At 40.1% G+C, this 20,230-nt stretch overlaps 1 protein-coding gene across 1 annotated transcript; it reads left to right on the plus strand.

Annotated features, from left to right (window-relative positions):
• Nucleotides 1-351: 351 nt before the first annotated feature.
• LOC134751997 (suppressor of fused homolog) lies at nucleotides 352-19,702 on the plus strand. Its single transcript, XM_063687546.1, has 12 exons — nucleotides 352-661; nucleotides 1,006-1,108; nucleotides 4,273-4,365; nucleotides 4,965-5,146; nucleotides 7,606-7,748; nucleotides 8,736-8,821; nucleotides 9,814-9,949; nucleotides 11,035-11,137; nucleotides 12,818-12,897; nucleotides 14,366-14,460; nucleotides 16,903-17,035; nucleotides 17,672-19,702. The coding sequence occupies exons 1-12, from the start codon at nucleotides 523-525 to the stop codon at nucleotides 17,852-17,854; spliced, it is 1,476 nt and encodes a 491-aa protein (XP_063543616.1). The 5' UTR covers nucleotides 352-522; the 3' UTR covers nucleotides 17,855-19,702.
• The last annotated feature ends 528 nt before the right edge of the window (nucleotides 19,703-20,230 follow it).

Consider the following 20,230-nt stretch of genomic DNA (forward strand, 5'->3'; position numbering starts at 1 on the left):
TTTCAATTAAAACTGAATTAAAGCGTTACTACACGTTTTCACTCGTTACTTAACTACGTTAACGCGTTATAACGTTATATTTTCGGTATTTATTATATAGTTTGTCAAAGGACTGTCTCATTTCAAACATAGACAGAGATAATGGTACTATCTTTGTCTTATACTAGTACCCAAAAAAAAGGATGAATATAGTTTTTTTGGTTCTTATTTACTGCCAATTTGGTTTGACCAACTATAGTTTTTTGCCCATTATTTTAAATTAAGTAATATATTTTTCTAGTCTTAATTATAACTCCTATTTAAATATTTTTCCAAATTAAAACTTCGATTTTATTTTTATTCTAATAACTACTAAAATTGCAAACATCATCATTTCCGAACGGACACAGGCGATTTGACGTGACATTTCATGGCTTTTGTTTCTTTACTTTCTTTTGTCAACGACAAACTTGCGTTTATCAATTATTACGTTCCCTACGCGTTAATATTAGTTAGTAATTAAGTAATTCGGTATATTGTGCGATGGCAGCGAGCGGGCCCGGCCCGCCGGGGGACGGGGTGGTGCGGAGCAGCGCGCTGAGCTTCCTTGCGCAGGCGCAGGGCCTGGGCACGGGCGAGTCCTCCAACAGCCAGGAGGCTGAACAGGCTGCTGCTCAAGCTGGTAGGTTTCCATTGCAGAATTACTATTAATCTATAGTGTGATAAATGAATCGTTCTTTTGTTATGACTAACACCTTAACTTATAGGAGAGGGTGTAATTCTAAATCACCATGAAGGTGTAATTCTAAATCACTTGTTGGTAAACAGTATCTGCATATAAGTTATATTTTTATACTTGACAGGCAGGGCTATTCAAAATACTTAAAACCTGGATTTTACTTAGCAGTATGTCTGAACCTATAATGGTCAATTATGAAATGGGGTCAATTTAGTCTTCAGAAATATCTCCGTACGTTTTGAGCTAAACAATGCTTTAAGTAATATTAAGTGGATTTACTGTTACAGATAGACTGGTCCCAGCCGGACTTAAAGCGCTGTGTGATGCATGCTCGGAGCTATACCCTGACCAGCCTAATCCACTACAGGTCACCACACGCTTAAAATATTGGTGAGTTATGTGTAACTTAAAAAGTGATTTGTATCTCTTGGTACCTGATACGACACAACAAATTTATCAAAAACATCACAGAAGGGAAAGTTGAAGCAAAGAGGAAGGAGGGAAGACCGAGGAGAGCATACATGCATCAAATAAAATAATAATAAAATAAAATAAAATTCATTTATTTCGGACAATTCGGAATCCATATACAATTTAACATATCAAATATTAAAATTAAAATTAGAATTAAAATTAAAATACAATTACACATCATTAAATTAAATTAAATTCAATTATATTAAATTAAATTTATTAATGAGGCTAACGTGCATGGCGGACCAGTGCTTCAGAAGGCCACTGTCCCACCTGCTAGCCACGACGGCCAGGAGGCTGTGGCGGCTGTCACGCACCCTACCGAGCATCGCGGCGCAACGCTTGCGGAGCGTGGCGTGGAAACCGTCAACGCTCGCGTCCGCAAAAATCCCGGACGCGCTGCAGTATCGCGGCAGCCGCAACAGCACCCTGAAAGCGTCGTTGTACTGGACCCGCAGAGCATTAAGCGATCGTTGTGTATATCTGGTCCATAGGCTGCAGGTATACAGCGATGTACAGTACGCTCTGAACAGAGTTATTTTTACTTGGGCTGTACAACGGTGAAACCTGCGCGCTATCATATTAGCTCTCATCGCTAATGCTCTGCGTTCCCTTTCTATGTCTGCGTCGTCGCGCAGATCTTCGGTTACCAAATGCCCTAGGTATTTGAAGGTCGTCACCCTCTTCAGTACCTGACCATTCAAGTGAATGGGAGGTACATACTCTGGGCACTTGTTTCCCGCTTTAAACACCATGTACTCACTTTTGAGTGCGTTATATTTTAAATTGTGATGGCGAGCGTACGATTCGCAAATGTCCAAAAGGATCCTCAATCCGCCCACCGATGGGCTCAGCAACACCATATCATCAGCGTAACTTATATTATTAAAACAGACCCTGTCAATATGGCATCCGACATGCGTGTTGCTGAGCTCACCGATTAAGTCGTTTACATAAAGATTAAATAATTTTGGAGAGGTAAGCCCCCCCTGCCTCACACCGCACTGCAGTCCATATTCGTCCGAGAATACATCGCCCCAGCGGACGCTATTTCTCTGGCCCCCATACCAGTACCTAAATATGCGTGAAAGTTCCTTTGGAAACTCTATCCTGTCCAGCTTTTTCCATAATAAGTCATAATTTACGAGGTCAAAAGCCGTTCGAGAGATCCAAAAAGCACGCATAAATAGGAGTTTTTCTGCGGGTATAGTACTCGACAGCCTGCTTTAGACAAGTTATTGCGCTCTCGGTTGACAGACCAGCACGGAAGCCGAACTGCGCGTCATGTATTTGCAAGCACTTGTCCAGTTGCAAATTGAGCATGCTGTCAAGCACCCTAGCCACAATGGTTGCCAGAGAAATAGGTCTGTAGTTCGTCTTGTCAGATATATCACCTGTTTTATTTTTAACGATCGGAACCACTAGTGTTTTGATCATACTCTCGGGCAAATACGAATGACTAATGCAGAGGTTAAAGAGCATTGCCAATAATCTAGGCAAGTGAGGACCAGCAAACTGCAAATGCTCGACGCTTAAGCGGTCATGACCGGGAGATTTACCTCTCTTCATACTCCTTAGTACTTTAGCAACATCTTTGGCACTAAAACGAACTTGAAGATCACTTCCGCTTTGATAAAGGAAATAAAGGAAAAACTCAACATTGTGTCGTATCAGGCTGTCAAAGAGAAGGCAGAGGACCGCGAAACATGGAAATTGCTCCACCGACAAGATACTTACTCTTAAATATATGATGATGATCTCTTGGTAAACAAAGTAAACTAATAGGTTCAAAAAATCTATACCTATTAGTTACATACGCTTTGTGCACGTACATTTTCTGTTTACTTTATTATGTGCAACATTTATATAAATTCATGAAGATAAGCTTCCTATGCAATTTGTGCTGAGTCAGTGATACAGCATGTTATACACGGCCAACCCCAAGCAAGTTCTATCTTCGTGACGACTCTAGGCCGCCCCAGGTATAGTCATTTTCACATGTGCTAGCTAGACCATCTGTTCTTATTTAGTTTATATAAATAATGTTTTTAGCATAGTTTCATCTAGGTGGCTGGAGTTAGAGATTTTGCTTTACATTTGTTGTTTTACAGCTTTCTTAGTATGCTTAAGGCATAAGTATGCTTATACCTCATTTTTTTAGGGTTCCGTAGCCAAATGGCAAAAAACGGAACCCTTATGGATTCGTCATGTCTGTCTGTGTGTCTGTCCATCTGTATGTCACAGCCACTTTTTTCCGAAACTATAAGAACTATACTCTTGAAACTTAGTACGTAGATGTATTCTGTGAACCGCATTAAGATTTTCACACAAAAATAGAAAAAAAAATTTTTGGGGGTTCCCCATACTTAAAACTGAAACTCAAATAATTTTTTTATCAAACCCATACCATACGTGTGGGATCTATGGATAGGTCTTCAAAAATGATATTGAGGTTTCTAATATCATTTTTTTCTAAACTGAATAGTTTGCGCGAGAGACACTTCCAAAGTGGTAAAATGTGTGTAACTTCTCCCCCCCTTACTTACATCTTACACAAATCCATCTAGCCCCAAACTAAGCAAAGCTTGTACCTATGGATGCTAGGCGACGATATAAATACTTATATAGATAAATACATACTTATATACATAGAAAACACCCATGACTCAGGAACAAATATTTGTGTGATGAACACCCTTACCGGGATTCGAACCTAGGACCATCGGCTTCACAGGCAGGGTCACTACCCACTAGGCCAGACCGGTCGTCTTAGTCGCTGCAACTATCATCTGTAAAGATGTTGTGGCCAATGATGATGATGTGTCTCACAACAATGAAAATGTTTATATTTATAAATAAAAAAAATAAAAATAGTTTATTTACCAAAATAAAATAAAATTATACATTGATTTATTAACCTATGATCTCCACACTAGGCTAGGCCTGTCTTGTGGAGTCAGTTGAGACAATTCCAATTTTTAATTAACATTTTCCTACGCTGAAGTTTTGACATTGTGCTAATACTAGGTTATATATAACTTAACTATATTATATATAAATATGACTAAACATGGTTGCAGGCTGGGTGGTGAGGACCCATTGGACTACATCAGCATGTACTGGCACCCTGGAGTACCTGAGGAGCAAGTGCCTCCGCACTGGCACTATGTCAGGTATTCAAGTATTCAAGATTAGTCAAGCTGGGCCTGACAACACTGCAAAAAAGGCGTGAACGCGGCGACTTGATCGAAACGTTCAAAATAATTAACGGATATTACGACTGTCCAGAACTAAGCGATCTGTTCGCTCGAAACTCAAACACGCGCACAAGAGGACACAACCTTAAACTAATAACAACAAAGCACAAAACAAATATCGGCAAACACTTTATTGCAAACCGAGTAGTAAAGGCTTGGAACAAATTACCCTCAGAAGTTGTGAACTCTGCAAGTGTTAATCAATTTAAAAATAGACTAGACAAACTATGCTAACTGTGCTAAGTGAACTATGATTTAGACGTACCAGCATCAGCTGCCTGTCTAAAATGAAATAATAATAATAATAATAGTTTATTTGCTTTCATGTTGTACATAAGTTCTTATGAAATAAAAGTATCAAACATGAGCCCCGTTACGGCATGGCAATTCTTAAAAAGTAACTATTATATAATCTGTGCTAATGGTAAGGAAACTTTCGTGCGCGAGTCCGACTCGCACATGGCCGGTTTTTAATATTGATTAATGATTAGTAACACAGTTAACCCTATTTCTAGCTTTGGCCTCTCAGACCTGCACGGAGACGGACGCGTCCACCCGGTCCCCGGGACAGATCGCTCGCAGCCGTCAGGGTACGGACTAGAGCTGACCTTCCGTCTGGCCTTGCCAGCCGCTGGTGCTCCACCGCTGTGGCCTGCTGCACTGTTGCAGGCGCTGGCTAGATACATCTTCAGCACAGGTTAGTTGTCTTCAGCCTTCAGTCTACTAAAACTAACCTTCCGTCTGGCCTTGCTGGCTGGTGGTCCACCGCTGTGGCCTGCTGCATTGCTGCAGGCGCTGGCTAGATTTTGTAATTTATTTATTGGAAACAATGTAAGTTTAAAGTTTAAAACCAATTCACATGCTAGGAATACAGAATAGATACATCTTCAGCACAGGTTAGTTGTCTTCAGCCTTCAGTCTACTAGTGCTGACCTTCCGTCTGGCCTTGCCGGCTGGTGGTCCTTCTTCTTCTTCTTTTTCTAGGGGCTATGTAAGGCTCCAGAGCCTATGTATCACTGCGACCATCTCTGATCTATTGTGATCGCCACCTACTACAACTCTCGATCCAAACCTGCAACGTCAAACAGCTGCAGGATCTTTTTGGTTTCGAGAGACTTTAACTCCTCCGGGCGCAATATATGTCCACCCAGGATCAAGTCACGGCTGGTGGTCCACCGCTGTGGCCAGCGGCGCTGCTGCAGGCGTTGGCTAGATGCATCTTCAGCACAGGTTAGTTGTCTTCAGCCTTCGGTCTACTAGTGCTGACCTTCCGTCTGGCCTTGCCGGCTGCTGGTGGTACACCACTGTGACCAGCGGCGCTGCTGCAGGCGCTGACTAGATACATCTTCAGCACAGTTTAGTTGTCTTCAGCCTTCAGTCTACTAGAGCTGACCTTCTGTCTGGCCTTGCGCGCTGGTGGTCACCCGCTGTGGCCAGCGGCGCTGCTGCAGGCGCTCGCTAGTTACATCTACACACTGCACTCACGCTGCTCAACTCTGCTTAATGTGGCACCGCACATTGACGTGTTCGCATCCAAGTAGGGTTGCCATACGTCCGGATTTGTCCGGACATGTCAGGATTTTTGAACCTGTGTCCGGATTGCGGCCGGACTAGGCAAGTGTCCGGATTTTTAGGAAAGCCCTCACGATACATTACACCGCAGAGCGCAGCGCGTCGCCGGGGCGTCGTTCAAGCTACGCCAAATCTCTGTTACAAGAAATGTCCGGATTGTTAGGGTGATGTCAGGATTTTTATCAGGACTTTTAATTCTTCCATATGGCAACCCTACATCCAAGTGGATGTGTGGTGAATGTAAACTAATATTTGAATCGCTGTATTAATTTACGCATTAGGTTGGTTAGTGTTAAGATTGTAATGTATTGGCGAACGCTGTAATTACAATGTTTTTGAATAATATACAATAATAAACAATCAGCACAAGTAAATTCACTTAGCGCCACTTGCACCATCCCACTTACCTGGGTCATAGAGTAACTTATACTAGAGCGGTACTGTCATAGTAAATTTTGTAACCCCAGTAAATTCACTGCCATCTCTTGACACACTTTAAAACTAAAAATGAAGATTTATAAAAATACGATAGAATGTATTTAAATATAGATAAATGATTTTTTTTATTTGCATTAATTATTTTTATGATTTTGACCCATGTTCTTTCACTATATGCGTTAAAATTGTTAAATAACAAACGAAACCGTCAACGCCATCTATACGACTGTAGGCCCAAACTAGTAGCGCCCTCTGAACGAGAATCAAATTTTCTTGATTTTCTAGGCACGTTTTTTCCTTAGACTGTATCCATCTATTACGTAGTTATATCTATCTTTGTCTGGGTTTAACCGATTAAACCTGGAGTTAACATGGTTACCAGTACAATTTAACACTTTGTTAATGGTTTTACCGGTTAACCCCGGATTAGTGGGAAGGTGCTTAGAGTATTTTTATACATGGATGGATCAACTTTTTGTGCTGTTAAGCTGTTATTCTATCCCGTTGTCAAATTGATAATAGTCGTAGTTTGTATCATGTTGTTAGTAACATGCTTATAAAATAAGTTGTGATTTGTAAATAAAAGTTTTGATTGTATGAAATCGAACGAAACCTCTTGCGCGACATTACAATTTTTTATGTTGTCAGACTGCGCGCAGTATACTTGATCGCTGGCGGCGCCATGGTCATGTTTAGGGTTCCGTACCCAAAGGGTAAAAACGGGACCCTATTACTAAGACTCCGCTGTCTGTCTGTCCGTCTGTCACCAGGATAGCTAGACAGTTGAAATGTTCACAGATGATGTATTTTTGTTGCCGCTGTTATACAAATACTAAAAAGTACGGAACCCTCGGTGGGCGAGTCCGACTCGCTCTTTTCCGGTTTTTGAGCTCTAAGTTAGACTTCTATAATTATGTTAGTTCGTTGGCTGATTCCTGTTATAGAATCAACATAATCTTAAAGGCTTGGCCAAACACACGACGCGACGCAGCGCCGCGGTCGCGCGGCGCGACCGCCGCCCATGCTTGTATAGCAGGTTAGCGACGTCAAACAGACTGCGTCCCGCCGGCCCCTTGAGTCCACGCGCGGACGCGGCGATGCGTCTCGCCGTGTGTTTGGCCAAGCCTTTAAAGATGACTTTTGCAGGCAACAAATTCGTATCAGGCGACCACGTGTCATGGCACGCGCCGCTGGACGCGAGCGCGTCGCGCGTGCGCCATCTACTGGTGGCCGACGACGCTCGCCTGCGCCCCACCGACACGCCTTACGGACGGGTCTCATTCTTACAGGTGAGTACAGTACATACGCTAGAGAGAGACAGATGCGTTCTGCTTCGGTATGACCATAGACATAGTATATACAAGTAATTATAGACGCGCCACCGACCGACCGGGGGTAAGACAAAGAATATTCATATAAAACTTGGGCAGCATAGGATTTTTTTCTTTCACTCTTATAAATTTCGGTATTTCGCCATCGCCTCCTACATATAATGCCACCCGGTCGGTGATAAGGACAAAGCATGGCACTATTTCCTCTTTCCTCTTATACGAATCGCAATAAGACTATCATTCTTTATCAAAGAAGTGTCAGGCCCTTGTACTGTGCCTTAAACTGTTTTTTGACAATTTTCACAGATAATAAAATATGACATTGATGCATCTAGGCGGTTTGTTTACAAAGGGCCTACCGGGAAACGCGAAAATCCAAATTTAGTTATCTGCCTCTTTATCGCTTGAATATGCAAGAGTGATAGAGAGGTTAGATAACGAAATTTCGATTTTCTTGTTTCGCGGTAGACCTTCAGAATGTGATGGATTTCTGTGGAAAGAAAAGTACAGTCAGCGATAGATTAGTAGCAGAGCGCCACAGACTAGCGTAGTCGGCGAAATCGGTCTATTGTCTCGGATCATCAGTATTTAACCGCCTCCCGGAATGCGTCAGAAATGCATCTTCCACCGCCGGTTTTAAATCTAGGCTAAACAAGTGGCTCCTTACTAATATGTTCTATGACTACAATGAATTTTTTGACATGCCACTTACCTTATAATAATTTCTAAATATAATATAGTTAGATGAATGTAGCAAATAAACATATATGTAATGAATTGTAAATATAATTGTCATTAAGACTGTCTGCCTAAAAAACCTCAACTTTACCACGTGTATGTAGATTGTAGATTTAATATGTATAAAACATAAACAGACCTGTAACGATTGTTATTAATAAACATTCATTTTCATTTTAAAAGCTTGTAAACTTATTTATTTTTCAGTTGGTAGGATGCACGGGGCGCGAGCTCCGCGCGGCGCAGCGGAGCTCCGGCTTCGAGGTGCTCAAGCTGCTACAAGAGGATCCCAGGTCCGTTTCATTTTAGTACAGTCAAGTGTAAAAATATGGGATGGGTGCAATCATCATACTCAAAAATATGTCAGCAAATTAAGAACTTAGGGACATATTTTAAGTTTTTTTTTTTTTTTATCTGGTTTTTATGGAGGCTTTGGACACTCTAGGTGAACATGTCAGCCTCATGGGTGCTATCATAGTTCCCTACTCAAGGGAGAGGTCAATAAAGTGGTAAACACTGATTGCTTTGTCCGATATAGGCTCTGCCAACCAACAATTGATCTGTCCATTGTGCATGGAGCCCAGACTACCAAAAATTCTTTTTCTCAAGTTCGAATTCCGGACGCATTCCAACAACACGTGAGACAAGTCATCAGTCTTCTGACAGTTTGCACACAGTGGTGACGATTTAACACCCATCATGCACAGAAATTTGTTGCACCCATATTTTTCCACTTGACTGTACATTTAAGTTCAAAGATAAGATTTCAAATTTGCCGCCTTTTTCTACTGATAAAATTGTTCTGCCAGACTATATATAGAAATTCTCCCCTGATACGGCAAAACCGGGTATCTATATAGGAAATATGTAAAGATTTGCAGTAACAGGATAGAATTGCTTACTTTATTGTTTTTACCTAAATTAAGTCATCAACAAATTAAGTTTGAGTCATCTACTCAAAGGTTAACTTGAAGAAATCCCTTAAAGGGATAAGTTCGTCTTTGTACTGCCTATTTCTGTGCCATATTTGTGTTCTGTGTTTTGTACAATAAAGAGTTTATACATACATACGTACATAAGTACTTATTGAGGATCCTGAGCGGTATTAAGAGTCCTGAGCGGCAAACATGTGGTATTTTCTATAAAAAGGGACCTTATTGTCGATGGCGCTTACGCCGCACAGCGTCGCGCGGCATTGTATTTATATCGGAGCATCGTTTATAATGGAGTCATCGACAATAAAGTCCCTTTTTATAGAAAATACCACAAATGTGTTTGATTTCAGTTGCGGCGGCAGTTGGCTAGTGACGCAAGTATCTCGCCGCACGTCCGCGCGGAAAGTGCGCGTCGCGCGGCAAATAAGGAGTCCGGCGCACCTGGCCGGTGTGTCGGCGAGGGTCACAGCGCTGCCGTGGACTCCGGTATGTTTATTCCTTACTAGCTTTTGCCCGCGACTTCGTCTGCGTGGACTTAGTAACCCCAGCTAGAGTAATAATAGCGCCTGGAGAAAGTCTAATAGCAATCATTCACACAAATTATTAGGCAACTCTTTAATTCTCTCAATTCCACCATGATTCCACCCCGCTTTTCATCCTCTTAAGGGATGATTTTCGGGATAAAAACTATCCTATGTCCTTCCCCGGGACTCAAACTATCTCTACGCTAAATTTAAACTAAATCGGTTCAGCGGTTTAAGCGTGAAGAGAAACACACAGACAGACAGAGACAGACTTTCGCATTTATGATATTAATATGGATAATTTCTTTATTTTAGTCACATGCACAAACTTACTGCTAAGATACTAAAACGGTTATGCGGTACAGATAATAGATGCAATACAATCAGAATTAAACTTATTCTATAAAATAAAACATTAAAATAAAAAACAAAATAAATAGCATGACAAATACGAACGTTTCCGAGAAAATACGATGGAAAACAATTATTCACTACATCTGTACTCATGTGTTTAATACTTTTCATCACACTCGCTCAGTAAATGTGGAATAGCACGCAGGCTTAGCAGGAACTATAGAAAAAGCGTTATCCCTAGGGAGTTATGAAATTTCTTGTATTATAATTAACAGTTTTTTAGGGTTCCGTACCCAAAGGGTAAAAACGGGACCCTATTACTAAGACTCCGCTGTCCGTCTGTCTGTCACCAGGCTGTATCTCATGAACCGTGATAGCTAGACGGCTGAAATTTTCACAGATGATGTATTTCTGTTGCCGCTATAACAACAAATACTTAAAACAGTATAATATAAATATTTAAATGGGGCTCCCATACAACAAACGTGATTTTTTTGCTGTTTTTTTCCGTAATGGTACGGAACCCTTCGTGCGCGAGTCCGACTCGCACTTGGCCGGTTTTTGTCTTTATATTTTTTTGTATCGCAAGTGTGATGAAAAACATTGTGTGTAACTCGGGGCGTAATAATATTGCAATATTTAACTTACGCCCCGTGTTGCACAATGTAACTATTGACATATTTGTTTTTTCAGAGCAAAGAGCAAGATACGGGGTCCCTGTCGCCGCGGGTGGAGCAACAAATCAAAGACACCCTCAAGAGAGGGCTCAGCTCCATGTCCGACCGACCCACTGAAGGTATACTTATGTCTTGTAGTCAAATTAATTTATCACTAATAGTACATTACTACAGAGGCCGGGAAGGAAGGGGTTGCCGGCCGAATAGAATATACGGCCGAACGTAGTGAGGCCGGATAGTTATGAGGCCGACAACCCGTTTTCACGCCGATGTATGTATAGTGCTTTTCTCAAACGTTTAATATAGGTATATAGTTTGTCAAAGGACTGTCTTATTTCAAACATAGACAGAGAGAATCATACTATCTTTGTCTTACACTAGTACTAACACCCAAAAAAAAAGGATGAGTATAGTTTTTTTTGTTCTTATTTACTAACAAGTTTTGCTTGACCAACTATATATATCAATCAAATATCGTTTTTTTTTAAACTAGGAGTATTTCAGCTTCCAGCGTAGCAAAACCGTCTCGTGTGATGCGGAAGGGTCCTGGATTTTCCCCCCAGGCTACCATCCCCCCACACAGTCCTACCGCTCGAATGGCCATAGTGCCATAGAGCCCGTCAGGTTCAATAAAAAACGGATGAATGCCATGATGCTGTGCCACAATTATATGTGAAATAGAAATTTAAAAAAAGCCACTTCCCGGCCTAGGCCTTCAACTTTGTAAGAAATTTCATTACAGACCTCTCGTCTAGCCGCGCCTGAAATGTGATACTTCCCAGCCTAATATAAAGAACGTAATATCAATATTACATAGCATGTTTGAGAAAAAACTCTTATTAGGTTCCCAGTATCCCTCCACAAAATCCAAAATTTAACCGAACATTCTCGTCTCACAAGTCAAAAGTTACACAACTAGTCATTATTGAAACACTAGCTTTTGCCCGCGACTTCGTCTGCGTGGACTTAGTAACAGCAGCTAAAGTAAGTATAGCGCCTGGAAAAATTCTCATAGCAATCATTCAATTTGAGCATATTATGCACACAAATTAGCAGGCACTCCATTAATAATCTCAATTCCACCCCGCTTTTTACTTTCTTAAGGGATAATTTTCGAGATAAAAACTATCCTATGTCCTTCTCAGGGACTCAGCCTATCTCTATGCCAAATTTCATCTAAATCGATTCAGCGGTTTAAGCTTGAAGAGGGAACACACAGACAGACAGGCAGACAGACTTTCGCATTTATAATATTAGTATGGATTTATTTCTGTGCTAGCGTAAATAGTTGTTGGTGAACCAAATGAATAAAATAAAACATTAACTCAAAATTTGTATGGAAGATCAATCCTTATTATTGTATTGTATCATTTATTTCAGACAACTAGTCCATATTATATACATAACTTAATTATAAACATCATTAAAAATAGATAAATTAATCACAAATTAATTAGAACAACACACAGTAGACACGCAGTTAATAGTGCTTACAGTATTCAAATTTGCTGTCATTTTTCTACTGGCAGAATTTGGTTTGACAGCAAGGGCCTGACACTCTTTGATAGAGATAGTCTTATTGCGATTCCTATAAGAGGAAAGAGAAAATAGTGCCATGCTTTGTCCTTATCACCGACCGGGTTTTTTTTCATGGTCGGGTTATGGCAGCATAGGTAGTAGGCGATGGCGAAATACCGATGAATATGTCTTTCTCTTACCCCTGGTCGCTCAGTTTCATGTCTATAACTATTATGCTATGTCTATGATATAAAACCAGTGATTTTAAAACCTTTTTGCAGTATCGGGACACATGTCGACGGATAGTTTTGAGATGTCGAGCATCGAGAAGGCGCTACCGGAGATACCCGAACTTATGCAGGTAAACTAAAATCGACAAATAGCAAATTAGCATCAAGTCCGCCTTTTTTGCGTAATCGTTTTTAGTAATAACAAAGAAGATATAATAAGATAGAGCGTTACTGTCATAGTAAATTTTGTAACTACTGTAAATTCACTGCCATCTATCGATATACTTTAAAACTAAAAATGAAGATAAAAATACGTTAAAATGTATTTAAATATGGATAAATGATTTTTTCATTTGCATTAATTATTTTTGTATGATTTTGACCCATGTTCTTTCACTGATATGCGTTAAAATTATAAATAACAAACGAAACCGTTAACGCCCTCTATACGAGAGTAGGCCAAAGCTACTGGCACCATCTGATCGAGAATCAAATTTTCGTGATTTTCGAGGCACGTTTTTTCCTTAGACTGTATCCATCTATTACGGAGTTATATCTATCTTTGGTAATAATGAATAAATAAATACAGAAAAATACATATGTCTTACATTTTACTTCCATCCGACATCCGATATCGGATTGGGCAGTGTGAAAATCTCTTACAGTGTGCTACCTATTGGTGAAACAAAATTGTCATTAAATAAGAACAAAAAACTGCCTGTAACTCCTCTGAAGTTGCAGGCGTACATAGGCTACGGAGACTGCTTAACATCAGGCGGGCCGTATGCTTGTTTGCCACCGACGTAGTGTTTAAAAAAAACTATACTCATCCTTTTCTTTTGGGTGCTAGTACTAGTGTAAGACAGAGGTAGTATGATTCTCTCTGTCTATGTTTTGAAATGAGACAGTCCTTTGACAAACTATATTTTACAAGCTTTTTATTAACTTGCAATGTACCTATGTAAGTATGTATGTAATATGTATGTAACATGTTTGTAAGGGTCAAATCTTGCAAGTTAAATTTGACCCACTTCCCGGTTTCCGTTGAAGCTGAAAATTTGCATACATATGTAAATTGGGTGACCATCGAGCTGATGGAGCCAGGAGGTGGTCATAGGAACTCTGTGATAAAACAACGCAACCTAATTGTGTTTGGGGTTTTTAGTATTGTCTCGCTGAGTATTAGTTGCCTGTGGAAAGAAAAGTACAGTCAGCGATAAAAGCTTGTACCAAAAATGTAATTTTTGCCAAAAACTAATTCGTGTTTAGTTTATTGTCATAATTATTAAAGTTTTATGGATGGTATAGAAAGGGTGCCAATCTCTTATGGCAGAATTGTTACAAAAGTGACCGCTTTCAGCTTTAAATAATAGTTCCTAATCTCTCCGGTGGCGCTAGTTAGGCTCTGGGACATGAGTATAATATGAACCATATAAGGCAACAAATATCCCGACCAAATTACGTAGGTTGTTTTTGGTAGTATTTCGGTGTATGGTGGCGCCGCCTAATTACTGTTTTTTGATGGACACTTTTCATATATAGAGATTTGGCTCCTTTATACAGTCTCCATGTAAAGTTTGGTGTCTAATTTTTTTTCAGGGTTCGTGGCGCGGCGAGGAGCGCGTGGAGTACCTGGAGGGAGTACATCTCATTATGAACCCTGAAGCAGCTAGCTTGCTACCTCTCGCCATAGAGTAAGTTTTCGACAATTTAATGTGCCATTTTCATTTTATTTAATTTTTTGTGATCGCTTAATGCTCTGCGGGTCCAGTACAACGACGCTTTCAGGGTGCTGTTGCGGCTGCCGCGATACTGCAGCGCGTCCGGGATGTTTGCGGACGCGAGCGTTGACGGTTTCCACGCCACGCTCCGCAAGCGTTGCGCCGCGATGCTCGGTAGGGTGCGTGACAGCCGCCACAGCCTCCTGGCCGTCGTGGCTAGCAGGTGGGACAGTGGCCTTCTGAAGCACTGGTCCGCCATGCACGTTAGCCTCATTAATAAATTTAATTTAATTGGTTCATTTTATCCAATCAATTAAAAAAAAAAAATTAATTATTGATTTTAATTCTATTTTAATTGTAATTTTATAATTTAGAATAGAATAGAATAGAATAGAATAGAATTCTATTCTATTCTATTCTATTCTAATTGTAATTTTATAATTTAAACAATGCTATATTTTTAATTCTAATTTAAAGTTGATTGTATTTTAATTTTAATTTTTAATTTTAATATTTTATATTGGATATGTAAATTGTGATATATGGATTCCGAATTGTCCGAAATATTTTTTTTTTTTTCCACCAAAAGGGTACTTATTGTCGCTTGTCAGTAAGGCGCTATTTCCAGCGTCAATTAGAAATCAACCTTATCAACAAGCGACAATGTGGTACCTTTTGGTTGAATACGTCACTAATATTGTACTTATACCACAGAATATATAATAGTACTACCGTACAGAAAGGATACTTCCTACAAACCCGAAGTTTGACAGAGATTCAGGGAAAAATCACGCTGTCCTTTTTTAATGTATGGCACTATCCCTTTCGGCTATTTAGGATTGTCAAAATTTAAGTCATTATCTTATCTGTGGTCGTGCACGCGAAGGGACGTCAAGTTGTGCCAACCCTAATAATTGCTCGGAGCAATGCTGAGCCGAACGGAGCCGAGTTTGACCGAAAAGATGAGTGTGGGACACTGCTTATACTCTGGCAAACCTACTGTGTCAGTAGTAAAGGGCGCGAAATTCAATTTCGTATGGATTTTTTCAAATTTGCTGCCAGTGTATACGTCGGTTCGAATTTGGGTTTACCTTTCAACCATCTTAAATTTTAAATGAGTAAGGAAAAAACTGTTGCTAGTTTAACGAAAATGAATGTACAATAGATAAAATTATTGCTAAGGGTGGTATTCCACCTGTCAAACTTCGGGTCTCCTTCTGAATCCCTAACAACGTTTGTCCTAATGGGCACTAGCCCTAATGATCAATTGTCATGAATATTAGGGCAAAAAAAATCATCTATACAATGTTAGGGAAACCAAAATTAGGGCATATTATGAATGTCAGGACAAATGATCATTATGACAAACAATATTGGGGAATGCAAAATAGGATTAAAATAAAGCGGCCAAGTGCGAGTCGGACTCGCGCACCGAGGGTTCCGTACTTTTTAGTATTTGTTGTTATAGCGGCAACAGAAATACATCATCTGTGAAAATTTCAACTGTCTAGCTATCACGGTTCACGAGATACAGCCTGGTGACAGACGGACAGCGGAGTCTTAGTAATAGGGTCCCGTTTTTACCCTTTGGGTACGGAACCCTAAAAATTAGGGATTCCGATATAGATCCTCAAACTTCTTGGTCCAATGTGTATTTGCGTCTCACATTTTGCTTAATGCTGGCTTATAACGAAGTGGGTCGTATGCTTATTTGCCTCCATCCTTATATAAAAAAATAACTTACTACGACGCACTTTTTACAAGCTTTTTATTAACTTGCAATGTACCTATGTAAGTTATAATTATGTTTACCTCCAATGAAGCTGAAAATTTGCATACACATGGAAGTCGGGTGACAATGCAATATTATGATACCATCGATCTGATCTGATGATGGAGACAGGAGGTGGCCATAGCAACTCTGTGATAAAACAACGCAACCTAATGAGGGCTATCGTTTTTTTGCTCACCAGTTGGCGCCTCTGTTGATGGTGGTCCAAAAGACTATAGAACAGCTGTCAGTCATTGAAGTGACAAGTGACATTTGACATCTCGAACTATGGAAAAGACCACCATCTACACTAGCGCCCCTAGCGGCGAATTCGTATGCGTTAGCCCTCATTGTGTTTGGGGTTTTTATAATTGTCTCGATGAGTATTAGTTGCCTGTGGAAAGAAAAGTACAGTCAGCGATAAAAGCTTGCACCAGAAATGAAATTTTTGCCAAAAATTGATCTATTAAATAATTTCACGGTTTAGACTCACTTGTTTTAGTCACTCGCGCGACATGTTTCGGAGAGCCTAGGTCTCCTTTCTCAAGCACTAATAGTGCGAGCAGCGTTCACGACGACGACGGTATAATGTTAGTATGTCTCACAACAGTTTAAATTCGATAATAGATTGATTATTGTTACAGCGGCCGCGTGCTCCACGACCGGCACTTCACGTGGCGCGACGGCGCGCGCGCGGTCACCGTGCTGTCGCCGCGCGTCGCCGGCGCCTTCGCCAACGACAGGAAGCCCTACGGCTCCAAGGGGGACTGGCTACAGGTATACTTATAGAACCAATAGATCAAAGAGGATATAATAAGATATAGCGGTACTGGCATAGTAAATTTTGTAACCACAGTAAATTCACTGCCATCTATCGACACACTTTAAAACTAAAAATTAAGATTTATAAAAATAGGTTAAAATTTATTTAAATATGGATAAATGATTTTTTTATTTGCATTAATTATTTTTGTATGATTTTGACCCATGTTCTTTCACTATGCGTTAAAATTATAAATAAGAAACGAAACCGTCAACGCCCTCTATACGAGAGTAGGCTAAAACTAGTGGCGCCATCTGATCGAGAATCAAATTTTCGTGATATTTGAGGCACGTTTTTTCCTTAGACTGTAATATCCATCTATTACGGAGTTTATCTTTGGTTAGATCAAGCTCACTGCAGCGATCGATAAAAAATAGTTTTTGAAAATCAGTATGTGACAACTCCACAGACAAAAGTATTAAACAGACAAAAGTATTAACCTTTGGGACGCCAAAGACGGATTAATCCGTCACAGACCACAGAGCAACATAGACCTACGTGCATGTGCATAAAGTTCAATTTCAGTTTTGACACTTCGGTGACGTGGCGTCCGTGAAATGAACTCTAAAGCCACTTTTTTCCATTTACAGATTCTGCTCTCGCCCGAGCTCGCCAAACTCGTATCTTCCTCAGTCGCCCCGCTGTCCCGATTGGCTGATGACTCGGAGTCAGACGAGGACGACACAGCACCAGCGCCATCGTTGCCTCTCACTCTCGCCTGGCCCGAACACGGACTAAAGATATCAGTGTTGTATGATCAGCAGTTATTATAGCATCTTAACTACTGACACGGTTTATATTATGGATGGTATAGAAAGGATGCCAATCTCTTATGGCAAAAATGTTGCAAAAGTGACCGCTTTCAGCTTTAAATAATAGTTTCTAATCTCTCCGGTGGCGCTAGTTAGGTTCTGGAACATGAGTATAACATGAACCATATAAGGCAACAAATAACCCGACCAAATTACGTACGTTGTTTTTGGTAGTATTTCGGTGTATGGTGGCGCCGCCTAATTACTGTTTTTTGATGGACACTTTTCATACATAGAGATTTGGCTCCTTTATACAGTCTCCATGCATATAAGGCAACAAATAACTCGACCAAATTACGTAGGTTGTTTTTGGTAGTATTTCGGTGTATGGTGGCGCCGTCTAATTACTGTTTTTTGATGGACATTTTTCATACATAGAGATTTGGCTCCTTTATATAGTCTCCATGGTCTATATGATAATTTTAATAATTAGGAGATTATTGCAAAAACGAATACATACAATTTTCATTTTTAACTCTGAACGCTTTACGTCATAAACTTAACTCACACGTCAAGGTCACGGGCGCAAGTGAGCTAATGTAAAGGCCCGGCGGCCATAGGTTGGAGCGAGACACAGCGATCGGACCTTTCGTACCCACCTATTGCTGCCGCTCGCCGCTGCCGTCGCCGCGCGATGTGGCCGGGCCGTAAACCACAGAATAAATATAGTTGGTCGTGCAAATCTTGTCAGTAGAAAAAGGCGCGAAATTCAAATTTTCTATGGGACGATATCCCTTCCCGCCTACATTTTTTTAAATATGCCGCCTTTTTCTACGACAAGATTTGCTTGAACAACTATAACATTTGCCGCTATAACAACAAATACTAAAAAGTACGGAACCCTCGGTGTGCAAGTCCGACTCGCAGTTGGCCGGTTTTTTTATTCTTGGCGTTCAAAAGGTTAAATCTCGGAAATAAACTATTATTTTAAACCATTACAATTAATAGCCATGTTAGCTCAAGATTTATAGTTGGTCAAACCAAATTGTCAGTAAATAAGAACAAAAAAAACTCCTTATATTCTTTTGAGTGCTAGTACTAGTGTAAGACAAAGATTCTATGATTCTCTCTGTCTATGTTTGAAATGACAGTCCTTTGACAAACTATGAACTTGTTACTTTGTTTAAGTTAGATATTTTTACTTTCTTTCATTGTAAATTTTTTTATACATAATTTACAAAACGTAGCTAGAGTTAAACCAAGAAAAGTCTGCAGCGATTTTGATAGGATACGCAGTGCAAGTGTTATTTTAAACGTCAAAAAAATAATTTGATTTGTTCCCAAACTTGTTCATAGATGGCAGCACCAGTCTCTCTCGCTACAACGTAAATCCGTAAGGAGTTCGTGTAGGAGGTGCAAGCGTGCACTACTTGCCCTTAGAGCTGGTCAAAGACGCCTAGTCTTACTAAGATGGCATATAGTCGAGAAAATCGGACGGGCACCGCCGTGGCGGGGTGGCCTAGGGGTTCATGGCGTTAGCCGCGATAGCTAAAGACGCCGGTTCGAATCCGGCCTTCACCACTGGAGGGCTTCGTCACTTTTTCTTTAATATATGACATCTATTACAGTTTTTAATTTATATAGGTATATAGTAGTGTGACTACTTAAAAAACACAAATCAAAATATTTAATAAAATAATTTGATTTGTTCCCAAACTTGTTAAACGTCAAACTTCTATGAAATTATGACGTATAAATAACACTTGCACTGTGTGTGCTGTCAAAATCGCTGCAGACTTTTCTTGGTCTAACTCTATTTTAAAATGTGTATGTAATGTACTGTACTCTAGGTAAATGATACTAACAATTATGAATTTATAAATAAAGACTGTAATTTTTGTAAACAGTGTTTTAATGTGATGCACTGATGCATAATACCATTATACCACTCCCAAGTATTTTATTTCAGCCCTAATACATAGCAAGGTAAATATTTACATCAACACCTCTTTTGGATTAACCTTTATGCCACATTTTACATTGTATTGTTACAATAGGGTCAAGGAGGGGACAGTGGCTCGGTAGAAAAAGTGAAGCGAAAAATTTCAACATGAGAGGCGATATTTGGGCAACTGAGCCATGTTCAAGCTGAGCCACTGTTTCCGCCTTGACCCTACATACACAGTATGACTTGAATTGTGCTGGAAAATTCTTTGTGTCTCAAAATGTTTCATGCAGGGAAATTGTATGGGGGGGGGGGGGATCTTGATTCCCTTAGCCCCTTAAAGACCAAACCAAACTTAACATATCCATCCAAAATTAACATAATTTTAATTGAGTTTATCAATATCAAGAGAAAACCTTCTGTATTCTAGTGCTATTTATTACTAATTCTGT

This window comes from Cydia strobilella, chromosome 24 (genome assembly GCF_947568885.1).
Source record: "Cydia strobilella chromosome 24, ilCydStro3.1, whole genome shotgun sequence".
Classification (NCBI taxonomy): domain Eukaryota; kingdom Metazoa; phylum Arthropoda; class Insecta; order Lepidoptera; family Tortricidae; genus Cydia; species Cydia strobilella.

Coding starts and splice junctions, on each gene's coding strand:
- LOC134751997 (XM_063687546.1), top strand. CDS start 523: ATGGCAGCGAGCGGGCCCGGCCCGCCGGGGGACGGGGTGGTGCGGAGC. Junction 1,109..4,272: donor ACCACACGCTTAAAATATTG/GTGAGTTATGTG, acceptor ACATGGTTGCAG/GCTGGGTGGTGAGGACCCAT. Junction 14,461..16,902: donor TTGCTACCTCTCGCCATAGA/GTAAGTTTTCGA, acceptor TTATTGTTACAG/CGGCCGCGTGCTCCACGACC.